Source organism: Diadema setosum, chromosome 1 (assembly GCF_964275005.1).
Source record: "Diadema setosum chromosome 1, eeDiaSeto1, whole genome shotgun sequence".
Taxonomy (NCBI): domain Eukaryota; kingdom Metazoa; phylum Echinodermata; class Echinoidea; order Diadematoida; family Diadematidae; genus Diadema; species Diadema setosum.
This window is the reverse complement of record NC_092685.1, coordinates 15,196,781-15,210,148: the sequence shown is the minus strand read 5'-3', so window position 1 is coordinate 15,210,148 and position 13,368 is coordinate 15,196,781. Positions and strand designations below refer to the sequence as shown.

The 13,368-nt window shown below is 40.6% G+C and overlaps 1 protein-coding gene and 1 long non-coding RNA gene across 2 annotated transcripts in view; both read right to left on the bottom strand.

The window, feature by feature from the left end:
- The window catches only part of LOC140237244 (uncharacterized), a 60,132-nt gene extending 46,764 nt beyond the window's left edge, over positions 1 to 13,368 (bottom strand). The window contains exon 1 of the mRNA XM_072317191.1: positions 13,322 to 13,368. Coding sequence (XP_072173292.1) covers positions 13,322 to 13,368 — 47 coding nt within the window. The remainder of the gene's footprint in view (positions 1 to 13,321) is intronic.
- LOC140227358 (uncharacterized) lies at positions 47 to 2,039 on the bottom strand. The gene is made up of 3 exons (XR_011901046.1): positions 1,956 to 2,039; positions 593 to 637; positions 47 to 154 (listed from the first exon to the last, which is right to left on the bottom strand). It is a non-coding gene; the product is annotated as an uncharacterized lncRNA (long non-coding RNA).

Here is a 13,368-nt window from a genome sequence, read left to right as displayed (position 1 = left end):
TGCCGTCATGGCAACGGTTTCGAGTCCTAAGAGCGTGGTCATACTTCTGGTCGAGCGAGAGATCAGGCCGCCAAATCTCAGCTATTTTTAGCGTGATGTTCTGGAGTCCCGAGTACTCTACCGGGTCCCACTGCAAATGCTCGTCCACCCATACCTGCAATTAATGAAAGTGATTGGCATAATGTAAATGGTCTGTCTAAATGCACGACCGGTCTCAGCAAAACGAAAAAAAAAGGTATGGCACGGTCCCACACAATTACGTTTCATGGATGGCTTATTGTCCTCCCATGGGAAGGCTCTTTATTTTGCTGAAAATGTCTAATTACGCTTCGCGCTCGATTACGGGTGTATGAGTGAAATTTTAGGCTTGAAATCACAGCCCTCCAACATGAATGACGTTTGCCATCGATTCAGTCTGACTGAAATAATGAACTGTCATGCCGACTTTGAAAGCCCTGTCTATGAGACGTATAAGAAAGTGACGGCGACCAAAAGAAAGAAAGCTACGTATATATATATATATATATATATATATATATATATATAAAGCTGTTTGGGTCATGTTTACGCAAGGAAAAGGAATTTAACTCACCATTCTCATATTTGAACGGATATTTATCTTTTGCTGAGTTTGGTCCTGTTAGGCAACGAAATGAAAGCCACAGAAATATTTTGAAAAGTTAACAAACGACCAGTAGGCCGAGATCTAAGGGAATTGTTACGAACCACAAAACTGTTAGTAAAGAGATGGAAAGATTGAGCCCAAAGCTGTTTTTATAAGACATTCCCTGATTTCTTGATTTTCACATTAAAGATTTTGTTGATCTCATTCCTCAATGAAATTGTATAACTTGCAGGCTTATCGTGAGGTTGTAAAAACCTTAATTACTGATATCGACATTACAGATTAGCATATTTTACAGTGACTGGTATACTTTCACGTTTCGAATGTGAAACATAACTCAAATTTGTCGCTCTAGACTAATGTCATTTAAACACATTGTTTAAAGCAGTGATGAGCACACAGTGAAGGTGGTTTGGGATTTCTTTCCCCTTTCTGATCTTAGTTATTCTCAGCCAACGGTAATATAGAAAAATACAGAATACTCAACAGAATTGGCTTGAGATCTTTGTTAGAAAAATAGAACATTTTAATCAACATATTAGCGTCAGCGAGGAATCCTAACCTTCCAATATAATCTACGGGAACTAATTTGTTTCTTTCGTTTCATTCTTTTATTTGTTTTGCTCCACAACAAAATATAACACACTAATATAGATAAGAGCATTAATAGTAGGACAGGGTATAATACCAGCTTGCATAACGATAAAAACAATTCATTACACAGCAAGAGCCAATGAGAAAGAAGGTGGAACAAAGGAAAGTATGAAAAGCAATGCTTGTGAGGAATATTCTCCTTATGATAAGATAAAGCATTAGGTCTCAAAGTTTTTGATTGAGTTTTGGGTCTATTTTGTGGGTCACGTGGTGAGATTATGTCTTTGATGGCTGCTTATTTTTAATCCTTAAATACCGTTTATCTTAAGGAGACTTCATAAGGAAAAGGACAAAGAAATGTGTTTCCTCTTGAAGGTAAAACCAACAGTGAAGAAGATTCAATATTGGTGCTGTCCAAGCTAATTACTTCATATCTACCTCAGCATATTTTAGAAAGAAAAACTGCTGGAGACTGCCTCATCCAATAGTAGCGATCCAGTGGAGTAAATGACAGTCATTTTGCCTCTGACGGAGATTCTGCTAAGATCAAAAGCTCAGGCCCCTTTCGACTCCAGTTATTCTGTTTTGTCAAACGGGCGCTATCATGTTCTTATCGCCGCAATTTGTTTTCTTTGTCTTCTTCCTATAGTCTGCCCCTTTCATTTTTTTTTTTAACAAAGGATAGGCGAGTGTCACCTTCTTGGATGATAATAATTATACGTCATGATATACTTACAAAGTCTATGAGTTCATATACCAGCATTCTGAAGAGTACGGTAACTGTTTGGGTATGATTTCTCACAGGTAATACAGATAGTGCTCCGTAGTTGTTTTTGAGACATTTGACCAGGTCTTTTTCCGTCTTGGCGTCGCTGCTTCCTGCAAAAATTCAGTTGGCACTGAACATTGTTATCATCAAAACATTGTAGAAAAATATGATGACAATCTTCTTCTTGTTACACCTGAAATGTGCATATCCATGTAGCTTGATGTTTGATATTTCATTTACCCTATATTCTCTTCTCCTGTTGTTGTTGTTTTTTTTTATCTATCAGTTTTGTAAGCAATTCAGTTTTTAGCATACAGCGTATTTGGTCTTGTGTCTTTAAGTGCTATAAAGAGTTGCAGCCAAAGTAATTTATTGCTTCTTTAGATAGCACATAGCTACACTATTTGATGGTGCTAAATTTAACTTATTTCATTTATCATACAGTCTTTAAAGATTTTAACATCGGTTTTTAAAATTGATTCCATTGATTCCGTTAAAAAGTACAAAAATCTACAGAATGAATTTGTATTACATCAATCACATCCATTCCGTCCACGACGAAGAGGCTAGCGTATATTAAGATCAATTCTCAGACTCATCAAACCTCATGCAAACCTCAAGTACGCGCAGCCTGAACTCCCAAGTTCAGTGACCCTACACTCTAAGAAAAAAAGGTTCTCAAATGGTTCTCGTCGGCTCCAAAATGGTTCTCATCAGATGGTTCTCGCAAAATGGTTCCGATGAGCACCTATAAATGGTTCCCAATCGAAATGGTTCCGTTCGTCACCATTTGCTAGTATGCGACCCAGTCCCCGAGTGTTATTTGTGGTACTCTTGCAGGTCAAACAATATCTTTAGGTCCACTTTCATTTTTCCCCTTGCTGTATATTCGAATGCCAGATGTAAGAATCACCAAAACTGTGGTATTGGTACAAAAATATTGTATGTGTTTCTACTGCTTTGATAATAAAAAGTACATAAAATTGTTTTTATCGTAGACTAATGACTTCTCTTGGCTGCGTGCCAACTGACAGCTGCCACGATCCAATTTTAGCGCTCGATCAGATATGCGTACGCGTACACGTACACATACTAGTACTGCACTGTAGGACTATGTAACCGCCGCGGCACGCGCCGCGGCTATATGTAGCCCTGTGCTGCCTGCCTGCTGCGCGCCTATGCAAACCTACCACCACAGCGGCAGAAAGAGGAGAGTACCAATACAATACCATGCATGCAGCTGACGCAGCAAGCTGCAGACGGCTGTGGACATACATCACCAGTATCACACCCATATAACGAACGGCACCCGGCTACGTTTAGACATTAATTTTGTCTGAAGTGGACTGGAAACGTGTCACTGTCAATTCCATTTTCGCCATGGCAGTCATCACAATTTAGGAGAATATAGGTAAGATTTTTAGTTTTAATGTGGTTTTATCTCATTTTTAGATGACATTCGTTGGTACAAAATCAAGTTAGATTCATCACTCAGTTTTCGTTTTCAGTCAGTGAACGGTTAGCTATATCTAGATCCTAACGTTAATGTTAGATCTAATTTGATCCAAGCTGCTATCTTGTGTAATGTTTACCAGGTACAGTACATCCAGATCTAACAATAACATGTTAGGCCTAACACTTTACAATTAGAAATTTGGCATAGCAATGGCCCATGGGCTAGCCCGAACAGACGCCGTGCGGGGCCGGAGCATGGCTGTCACGTTTTTACAGCGACTGGGCCGGGCTAAGTTACTTAGCTAGGCCTGCATTATATAACCCCGGGACGCTCCGTGTACACAGTTACACACTGTTGGGGCTGGTCGCAGTTAGGCCTGCATGTACGTTTATGCCTATTAAAAATAGAGTCTAACGTTACTAACTCCGAAACACAGCCCGAATGCCGAACGCAAAGATAACTGTGTACAAGGAGCGCCCCGGGGTAACATGGTAAGGTCTACCGGTACATGCAATAACTTTTGTTCTATACGGTAAGTTATAACTGTCATTGTTAACGTTTAATAGAGCCATAAATAGAGGTCTGTCTACAGCCCAGTAGGCCTAACTTGGTAGGTCAAAATCTCTTCAGTGTGTTTTCAGGCTTGTTCTAAGTAAGGAGTCACGTCATGAAATGCCGTGTTCTGTTTATCGAATTATAGCAATGACTTTGTTTTATTAACGCGGTGTAGGTCTATTGTTTCTTTCAATTCATATGTCAGGGAAGTGGACACACCAACATGCACAGAAACCAGGGAACAAGTAACTCCGGCCGGGACGATGAAGCAGAACGTACGTGTTTGGGTCGCTGGTGCGGTTAGGGAAAAAGGTAGACTCTACATTGATCAGAGAGACAGCCCGTGACAGACCGTTGACAACATAGGCCAGAACCGTCGCAGGCTTAACACTAGCCAAGAATGAGCTGGGCGGCCACAAGAATTCATCGATCAGAATAAGAGCCCGGGATAGCCCATTTACAGCATCAGCCAGAACCCTTGGCTAGTCGAGAATGAGCTGTGTGGCTAAGACGATACATCGATCAGAATGACAGCCCGTGATAGCCCGTTGACAGCATCAAACAGAACCCTGGGCTAGTCAAGAATGATCTGGGTGACCAACAGAATACATCGATCAGAATGACAATTTTAGCCCGATAGCCCATTGACAGCATCGACCAGAAACCTACGCTAGCCAAGAATGAGCTGAGTCAAAGAAAAAACACTGATGCTGCCAGAGAAAACCTTTGAGAAATATGTAGATAGGGTAGGTAAGTCCCTTTGCATTGACTTATAGTGTACATTTTATAGCTGCTCTTTCAGAATCTGCCGTCAACCAAATATTCATGTCAGGCGACTTTTTGTTGGTTTGTGTGATGGAGGGTCACATATGTTTTGTTATGATTCCAATACAGTACATGTATTTTGAACTTACAATGTACCAGTGATAATGTTTCACTATGATTTGCATTTAACAGCTTTGAATCAACTGTATTGGGGGTGGGGGTGGGGGGGGGGGGGGAGGGTAGACGTACCGAGATCAGACTACATGCCAATCTGAGAAGTGGAGTCATTCATAGTTCTAAACTTTAAAAGCACAAACGGAAAATGTTCTTTATACTTCTCCTGTCATTGTGTGGTCGATTTCTGCACACTTTTAAAGTTTGCACCTAGACTGGTAAAACTTATTGCATTTATACCCACGCAGGAATTACGTATTGGGTAGACAATTGAAGATTATGTAATTTATTTCAAAGCACTGATGCACCTCTTGTCACCAGTTTATATTGCTTTTGCAGAAATACAAAATGTGCATGTACGTGGTGGTGGTGTTTAAAAGACTGTTGGCAAATTTGGTGAACAAAATGAAAAATGCTAACAACATATTATTGTCATAGGCAGGTTATAGAACAGCAAATTCAAACCTCAGCTTTAGGCCTGCATCATATATAGTTTACTCTAATGAATTTGTTGCTCTGCTTTTAAAAAAAGTGTAAATTTTTATTGATTCCCAATGTTACATATTTTAGATCATGGTTGAGGAATTTTGTTCATTCATGCTTGTGAAACTGTGTGGGTGTCGTATCCTAGCTCTTTTCCCCTTGGGATTCTTATTATCCTTCACATTATAAAACAATGTGTTCTTTTCTCTTTTTTTCTTGTTTTTTTTTTATGTGTGTTTTCGTAGGACATGCTGTAAATTGTCAGAAGTCAAGATTAACCTGAATTGATACTCTTCTTGTGTTTGCAGTTGTATAGATGTGTCTATGGTGCTTTCAAATTGCAGAACAACAACAACAAAAAAGGTCACTCGTATACAAACAAAGATAAGCTAATTCAAATACTCGACGTTATGAATGTGAAGTGAAGTGAAGAAGTGTAAAGCTTATCCTATCCCAAGTATCATACCTGCAATATAATGTATGTTTTCTGTGACAATGCCAAAGGTCCTGTTTAATGGAATTGTTTTCCTGCCCTTTGTAGTTGCTTTTAGGACAAATATGCTTAAAAAAAAAACCAACACCGAACAAACTAGCAAATATGTGGAAAAAGTTCCTCATACTACTTAAGTAATGTACTTGACCTTTGCCTTTCTTGAGACTGACACAATTACTGTATCTCATCCATGCAGGAATCATTTCACAGAGAATTAGAAATTTTGTTATGTATTTCAAAAGCCTGATGCACCTCTTGCTATTTCATATCATCTGTACAGAGATGTGTGATGGTATTTCAAGAACTGCTCGGTACACAAATGACAAATATTGTGGAAAAAGAATTGTAATAGTGAACAAATGAAAATATTTTGTTAAGAATATTTGACTGATTATAACATGACAAATACAAACCTCACCTTTAGATTGTAAAAGTGAAGGTGAATAAATACATTTTTGCGAATTTGTGAAAGAGCAAATTTCTATGGTTTTCAGTTATTGAGTAATGTTTCATGAAAAAATATTGGTGAATGTCATGCACATGTATTCATGCTTGTTAAACTCTGTGTGCATGGGTGTGTTATCCTTGCTCTTTTTTTTTTTCCAGTGTCAATGATAATGTGTGACATGCTAATGTATTGCTAATATACATGTTTTGAACGTATGTTTGACTGATGAGATGAAATTCAGATGAATTCATTTCATTTCAAATGAGTTTGTGATGCACATTTTCAATGCAGATAGGTAATGTACCTTTAAGAATGGTGCCAATGAAGCACCTTACCAGCACTACATGTGAAACACACCAAAAATACACAGACATCAATTCACATACTACATTCTAAGAAAAAATAAAAAGGTTCTTTTGAGCACCATTAAATGGTTCTCAGCACTGTCACAATAGCGACACCTTTTTTGGAGCCTGTGAGAACCTTTTTTAAATGGTGCCTGTCAGCACCTTTTAACATTGGTGCCCATTAGAACCTTTTCCAATGAAATGGTTCCCATGAGCACCTTTTGAAAAGAGTCAAAAAGGTGCCCATCTTTAGTCAAAAAGGTGCCCATGGGCACCTTTTAAATGGTACTGACGAGCACCATTTCATCGGGAAAAAGGTTCTAATGGGCACCTTTTGCAAAAGGTGCCGACAAGCACCATTTAAAAAAGGTTCTCACGAGCACCTAAAAGGGTGTCGCTATTGTGACAGTGCTGAGAACCATTTAATGGTGCTCGAAAGAACCTTTTTTTCTAAGAGTGTACATGTACCTGCCAAAATATCAAAAATCCTTCATAAATTCCCAAAACATTATCGGATCACTACCAAAAGTTAATCGTTTGTTGCTTGTGTCATTCTCAACCTTTCCTGCAAGTTTCATCAAAATCCGTGAACTACTTTTTTAGTTATTTTACACACGGACAAACGAACGAACTAACGAACTACTAGTAACTAACGAACGAACTAACAAACTAGAAAAGCACTCCGAGAGCGCAGACCTCCGCCAAGCAGATTTTCACCCACTGAATTTCCCAATATAGAAGCCTTTGTTACGTCATAAACCCTTAGATGCGCGGCGCGTCTCTCCCCAGCAGAAACTAGAGCACGCACCAAAGACGCTTAACTAATAAGACACGAAAGTGCGCGCTAATCCTGTAGAAAACAAATGGACAGCGCGCGGTCCTCAAGCGTATTACGCACATCACCTGAGACGCGCTGCCTTGACGCTTGATTAACAGCAGCAGCGGCTTCAGGTGATGTGCAAGGGTGATGTGTGTCTTTGCCTGAGACGCGCTGTCTTTGAAGATGTTGTTGTTTATCAAGTGTCTTTGATTGTGAGATCATGTTGTTGCCAAATTTTTACCTCCACGAAATAATCCTTATTACTCTAAAATCTCGTTCTTCAAAGTAATCCCCTTAATCGAAAAAAAGCTACGACTATAATTTTTAAATCTTTTTAAGATAATAAAAATACCACTACCTTTCGAAATGAATGATGTTCCTAGGTGTACTGAGTTTGTACTTAGCTCTCTTTTGTATCGTCATGTAGGGTAGCCATTTTGTGTCCATCTTTATCGCGCGCCTTCGTATCTTATATCTCTACTATCTTTGGCACGCACTTTAGTGCGCGTATGCAAACCTCAAATACGCGCTGCCTGAATTTCCAAGTTCATTGACCCTATACCTGCCAAAATATCAAAATTCTTCATAAATTCCCCCAAAATTCTCGGATCACTACCAAAATCTAATCGTTTGTTACTCGTGTCATTCTCAACCTTTCCTGCAAGTTTCATCCCAATCCATTTACTACTTTTAGAGTTATTTTGCACACGGACAAACGAACGAACTAACGAACAAATCAACGGTAACGAAAACATAACCTCCTTCCTTGGCGGAGGTAACTAGAGAAGCACTCTGAGATCGCAGACCTCCGCCAAGCATGCAGCTCATTTTCATTTTTTAACAAACTAGAAAAGCACTCCGAGAGCGCAGACCTCCGCCAAGCAGATTTTCACCCACTGAATTTCCCAATATAGAAGCCTTTGTTACGTCATAAACCCTTAGATGCGCGGCGCGTCTCTCCCCAGCAGAAACTAGAGCACGCACTTTAGTGCGCGCATGCAAACCTCAAATACGCGCTGCCTGAATTCCCAAGTTCATTGACCCTATACCTGCCAAAATATCAAAATTCTGCATGAATTCCCCCAAAATTCTTGGATTACTACCGAAAGTTAATAGTTTGTTACTTGTGTCATTCTAAACCTTTCCTGCAAGTTTCATCCCAATCCGTTAACTACTTTTAGAGTTATTTTGCACACGGACAAACAAACTAACTAACAAACAAACCAACGGTAACGAAAACATAACCTCCTCCCTTGGCGGAGGTAACTACAGAACAGTCAGACCGCAACGTCCTGAAAAGCCTTCGCATTTATCGTACGCGTATGCATGGACCTCGCGGACATGAATACGTAATGAGCTGGGAGACCACATTTTTAGAGTCTCTGTAAATCTAAACGACACTATCAATCTTCATGATTTATACATCGATGAAAAGCTGAAGAGTTGTACTTTGATGAAATTCGACCACTTAAAAGGTTATGACATATAAAATATACTGAACAAGGAAATTATAAAACACAAAATTTGCATATTTTTCATTTTTCTTAAGGGGTACACTAGACCAACGAAATTAAGGTGGACCAAAATGGAAGAGGTATAAAATGAAAGAGGAAATATCATTCTATGAAAACATAATGATTTTATGTGGACTGATCCTATGAACGGGTCAGGTTGGCGAATAAATCATTGCGTTGTACAGTTAATTTTTGACGAGATTTCAGTTTGCCGCGAATACGCGTTTCTGATTGGTTAATTCCCTCTGAGTGGAGAGTTGAACGAACCTCACGGAATGACAGTAAACGTGTACTCTACATAACAGTAATACACTGTGTGTAGATGACAGTGTAGGACCCTATGGTGTGTGTGTGTGTGCGCGCGCACAATGTATGTATACGCGCTCAGGTTCAGGCAACTGCAGCTGCGACAAGATCTCCACGTAAACAACAAGAACAACACTCCACTCTGATCGACAGCTCAACTTTGTCTTGAACTTTGTTTGCACAACTAGATAGAGCAGCGATACAAATCAATAATAAAAGATCTAGCACTAAGTTTGCGCATATGAGTTCTTTGGGGTTCTCTATTTGGTATTAGAATAATTATTCCTTATTAATCCACTGTATACATCGCTGAGTAATTTATCTAATGATACCTTAGGAGCGCATGATCATTCATGTATCTCAAATTGCCACACTATGATTTTTACTCGACGAGAATTTCAATTTTCGTTGGTTTCTAAGCGATGGACCAATTCAGTTCTTACTGTGCTATTATAACAAGTATATCTAAAACGTTGACCATCATTCATGTGTTGATTCAACCTATGAACGGGTCGGGTTGGCAATAAATAGAAAGCCTTGTTCTAATTTGTCTCAGGGTCGTTTGGAAAATATCGATATAATGCAGAGATGTGAATAATGGTATCATAAGCTCATTTTGTATAATGTAAGCATCAAAAGGTGTGATTTATTTCAAATATTCACAAACCATGTCAATTAGTCAAGGATAGTAGATCTTCATGTCGTCAATAAGTGAATCTCGTAGACCATGCACTTTGTCTCTGAATTATCTCGCAAAATCTCGGGTGCTGAGAAGGACATGCGCAAAAACCTGCGCGTACGATAAATTTTTGATTTGAGCTCATTTACAGCAGCGTTGCGGTCTGACTGAGAAGCACTCTGAGAGCGCAGACCTCCGCCAAGCATGCAGCTCATTTTCACCACTGATCTTGTTCTTCCATATCAGTGATTTCCACCCATACGTACCTGTACTTGAAAGTCGCCTGATTTCCCAATATAGAAGCCTTTGTTACGTCATAAACCGTCAGCTGCACGGCGCGCCTTGCCCTAACAGAAACTAGAGCACGCACTTTAGTGCGCGCATGCAAACCTCAAATACGCGCAGTCTGAACTCCCAAGTTCATTGACCCTACCTGCCATAATATCAAAAATCCTTCATAAATTCCCAAAAAATTATTCTCAACCTTTCCTGCAAGTTTCATCCCAATCCGTTACTACCTTTTGAGTTATTTTGCACACGGACAAACGAACTAACGAACTAACTAACGAACAAACCAACGGTAACGAAAACATAACCTCCCCCCTTGGCGGAGGTAACAAAAAAACAAAAACAAAAACACAGTGAAGAGTGACTCACGGGAATGACAAATAGCAGCATCGAAAAACGTGAGACTTGTTTCTGTCACGACTCAACCCAATCACCACATCATGACAATCAAATGTTCCGCTCCATTCCTGGTAACAGCACATGAGGGAAACACATCAGGCATATCCTGAACCAATTTCTCTGTGGCTTCGTCAACCACGGGTGTCTTACTTGGGAGAAAGTGAGGCAAAACCTTCTCTCCAGCGATATCATTGCCGAGCAATAAGGTGACACCTTCGACTGGCAATGTAGGCAAAATACCTACTACAACTGAGCCACTGACAAGATCGCTCTTCAATTCGATATTATGAAGAGGCACTCGGACACTCCCACCTTCAACTCCCCTCACAAACACTTCTGAATCCACAGAAGATTCAACCGAAAATGGCAATGTATTTGCACACAGGAGACTCTGTGATGCTCCTGTATCCCTCAAAATGTGAACCTGAACCTGCTCACTATCAGGCGTCAAACTAACATACCCTGAAGATATGAAAGGTTTGTAATTCTCTGCCACCCGTTCAAACGATGGCAGATGCTCTGTGCGAGTGATAGCAAAAGCATCTGGCAATGCTTTGGGGTTGCTAATCCCCTCTTTTTCTCGCTTCTTCTTCAACTTCCAGCAAGCTGACATCACATGTCCGTCCTTCTTGCAAAAGAAGCAAGCCTTGTTCGGCTTTTGATCAAGATCGGGCTTGGGAATGCTTGGAGCAACAGCTCCTCTTCTTGGCACACCCTGGCCTCCTTTCTTGCTTGAAGAAAGTTTGAAAGTACCCTTGTGGGTAAGCACATACTCATCAAGGAGGACAGCAGCTCTCCTGGCACCATTCACTTCCCTTTCCTCCAGGTACTGCCGCTGATCTGGCTGAACACACCTCTTCACCTCCTCTAACAATACCAACTCTTTCAGTTTGTGGAAATCATCAACACCAGACGACCTTAACCAGTGTTCAAAATGGGTCTGCTTGTGTTGCACAAAATCAACGAATGTCTGATCATCCCTTCTCCTATAATTCCGAAACAGTTGCCTGTGGGCTTCCGGCACCAACTCGTACGCCCTTAACACGGAACTCTTCAAATTCTCATAGTCAGAACACTCTTGGATAGTGAGAGACGCATAGACCTCTTGGGCCTTCCCTACCAGCGAGCTCTGTATCAATGTCGGCCACACTTCCTTGGGCCATTCTAAACTCACAGCCACTTTTTCAAAGTGCTGGAAAAACTCTTCTACCCGGTCTTCACGAAATTTCGGCACCAACTGAGATTGCCTTAATGCATCAAATTTTGATGACTTTGCTGAACTGCTGGAAGAAGGTTCATTCGATTTTGCATCGATTGACTTGATTTCGAGTTCTATTTTCTTTGCCTCGACTTCCAGCTGCTTCATCCGAAGCTGGATCTCAATTTTCTTCAATTCACTTTCTGCAGGGGTTACCAAAGGTGTGATAATTTCACCATCATCTGTCCCTGCTTCATCCTCTGACAAAGAGGCAGGCCAAATACCAGTATTGGTAAAAAACTCCGAAATTGTGTCCTTGATCTCTGCTTTTCGATCCGATGTTTTGATCGGGATTTCTAAAATTCGAGCAACTTCCACCAGTTCTGCCTTCCTCAGGTTATTAAAACCTTCCTGAGTGGGTTCATCAACAAAGCTCTGCACGACATCAGCCATTGTGGGAATATCAAAATCAAAACTTGCAAGAAGTCACAAATCCTCACAAAACTACAAAGCCTTAACAAAAGAAATGCACTGCATATGAGTACACATGTATGCATGAACCCAGTCACACGCGCAGAACAGGCAAAAATTTTCTACGATAAGCAAAAAACATCAAAATCCCTAAGCCTTCGAATCAGGCATACAATCAGAACACCACGGCATCACATTAGCATGTGATCTAAGGACATAGAATGAGTATACACACTCACTACAAACGACCACATAGCACGATTGTGCAAACTAAGGAAAATATATCAAAGCCTTTAACCGAGGCTAATCTTCCAGAAAATTCGGCGTGACCCGTAGCCAATGTGTACGCAAGCCCCCACACATACACATCCAGCATACGCACACTCACAAACTGCACTAGCCCTACACACGACGCGCTAGACCGACCGTCTGCGACTACAAAACACGTGCGAGCCCAATGCGCAATACCCACGCTATGCACTATATACGCACACAACTGAACGTGAGAATCCTCACCCAAATCGGTCTACAGAAGACCTTCATGCAAAAACGACAAACGTCCAAAACGTGAGAATCCTCACCAAAATCTGCACTAGGCCTTCACACAAAATGTAGTCTGAAAACTACAAACACAGTCAATGACTGCCAAAGCCTACGCAGCATAAATGTTATACACAACGTGCACAACCAAACGTGAGAGTCTTCACCAAAACGCATGTGGCCTGTCAAAACCAACATGCAAACAATGCAGGCCCAATACATAAGCCTGTCATCGACGCTATACACTTGTCTACATACTAAAAACAAACGTGTACAGCCAAACGTGAGAGTCCTCACCAAAACGCATGAGGCCTAACAGAACCTACATGCAAGCAGGTACATAGGCCCGATACGACATGAGCCTATACACCATCGACGCTATACACTACGTACTTACAGCACACGTGTACAACCAGACGTGAGAGTCCTCACCACAATCCGCAT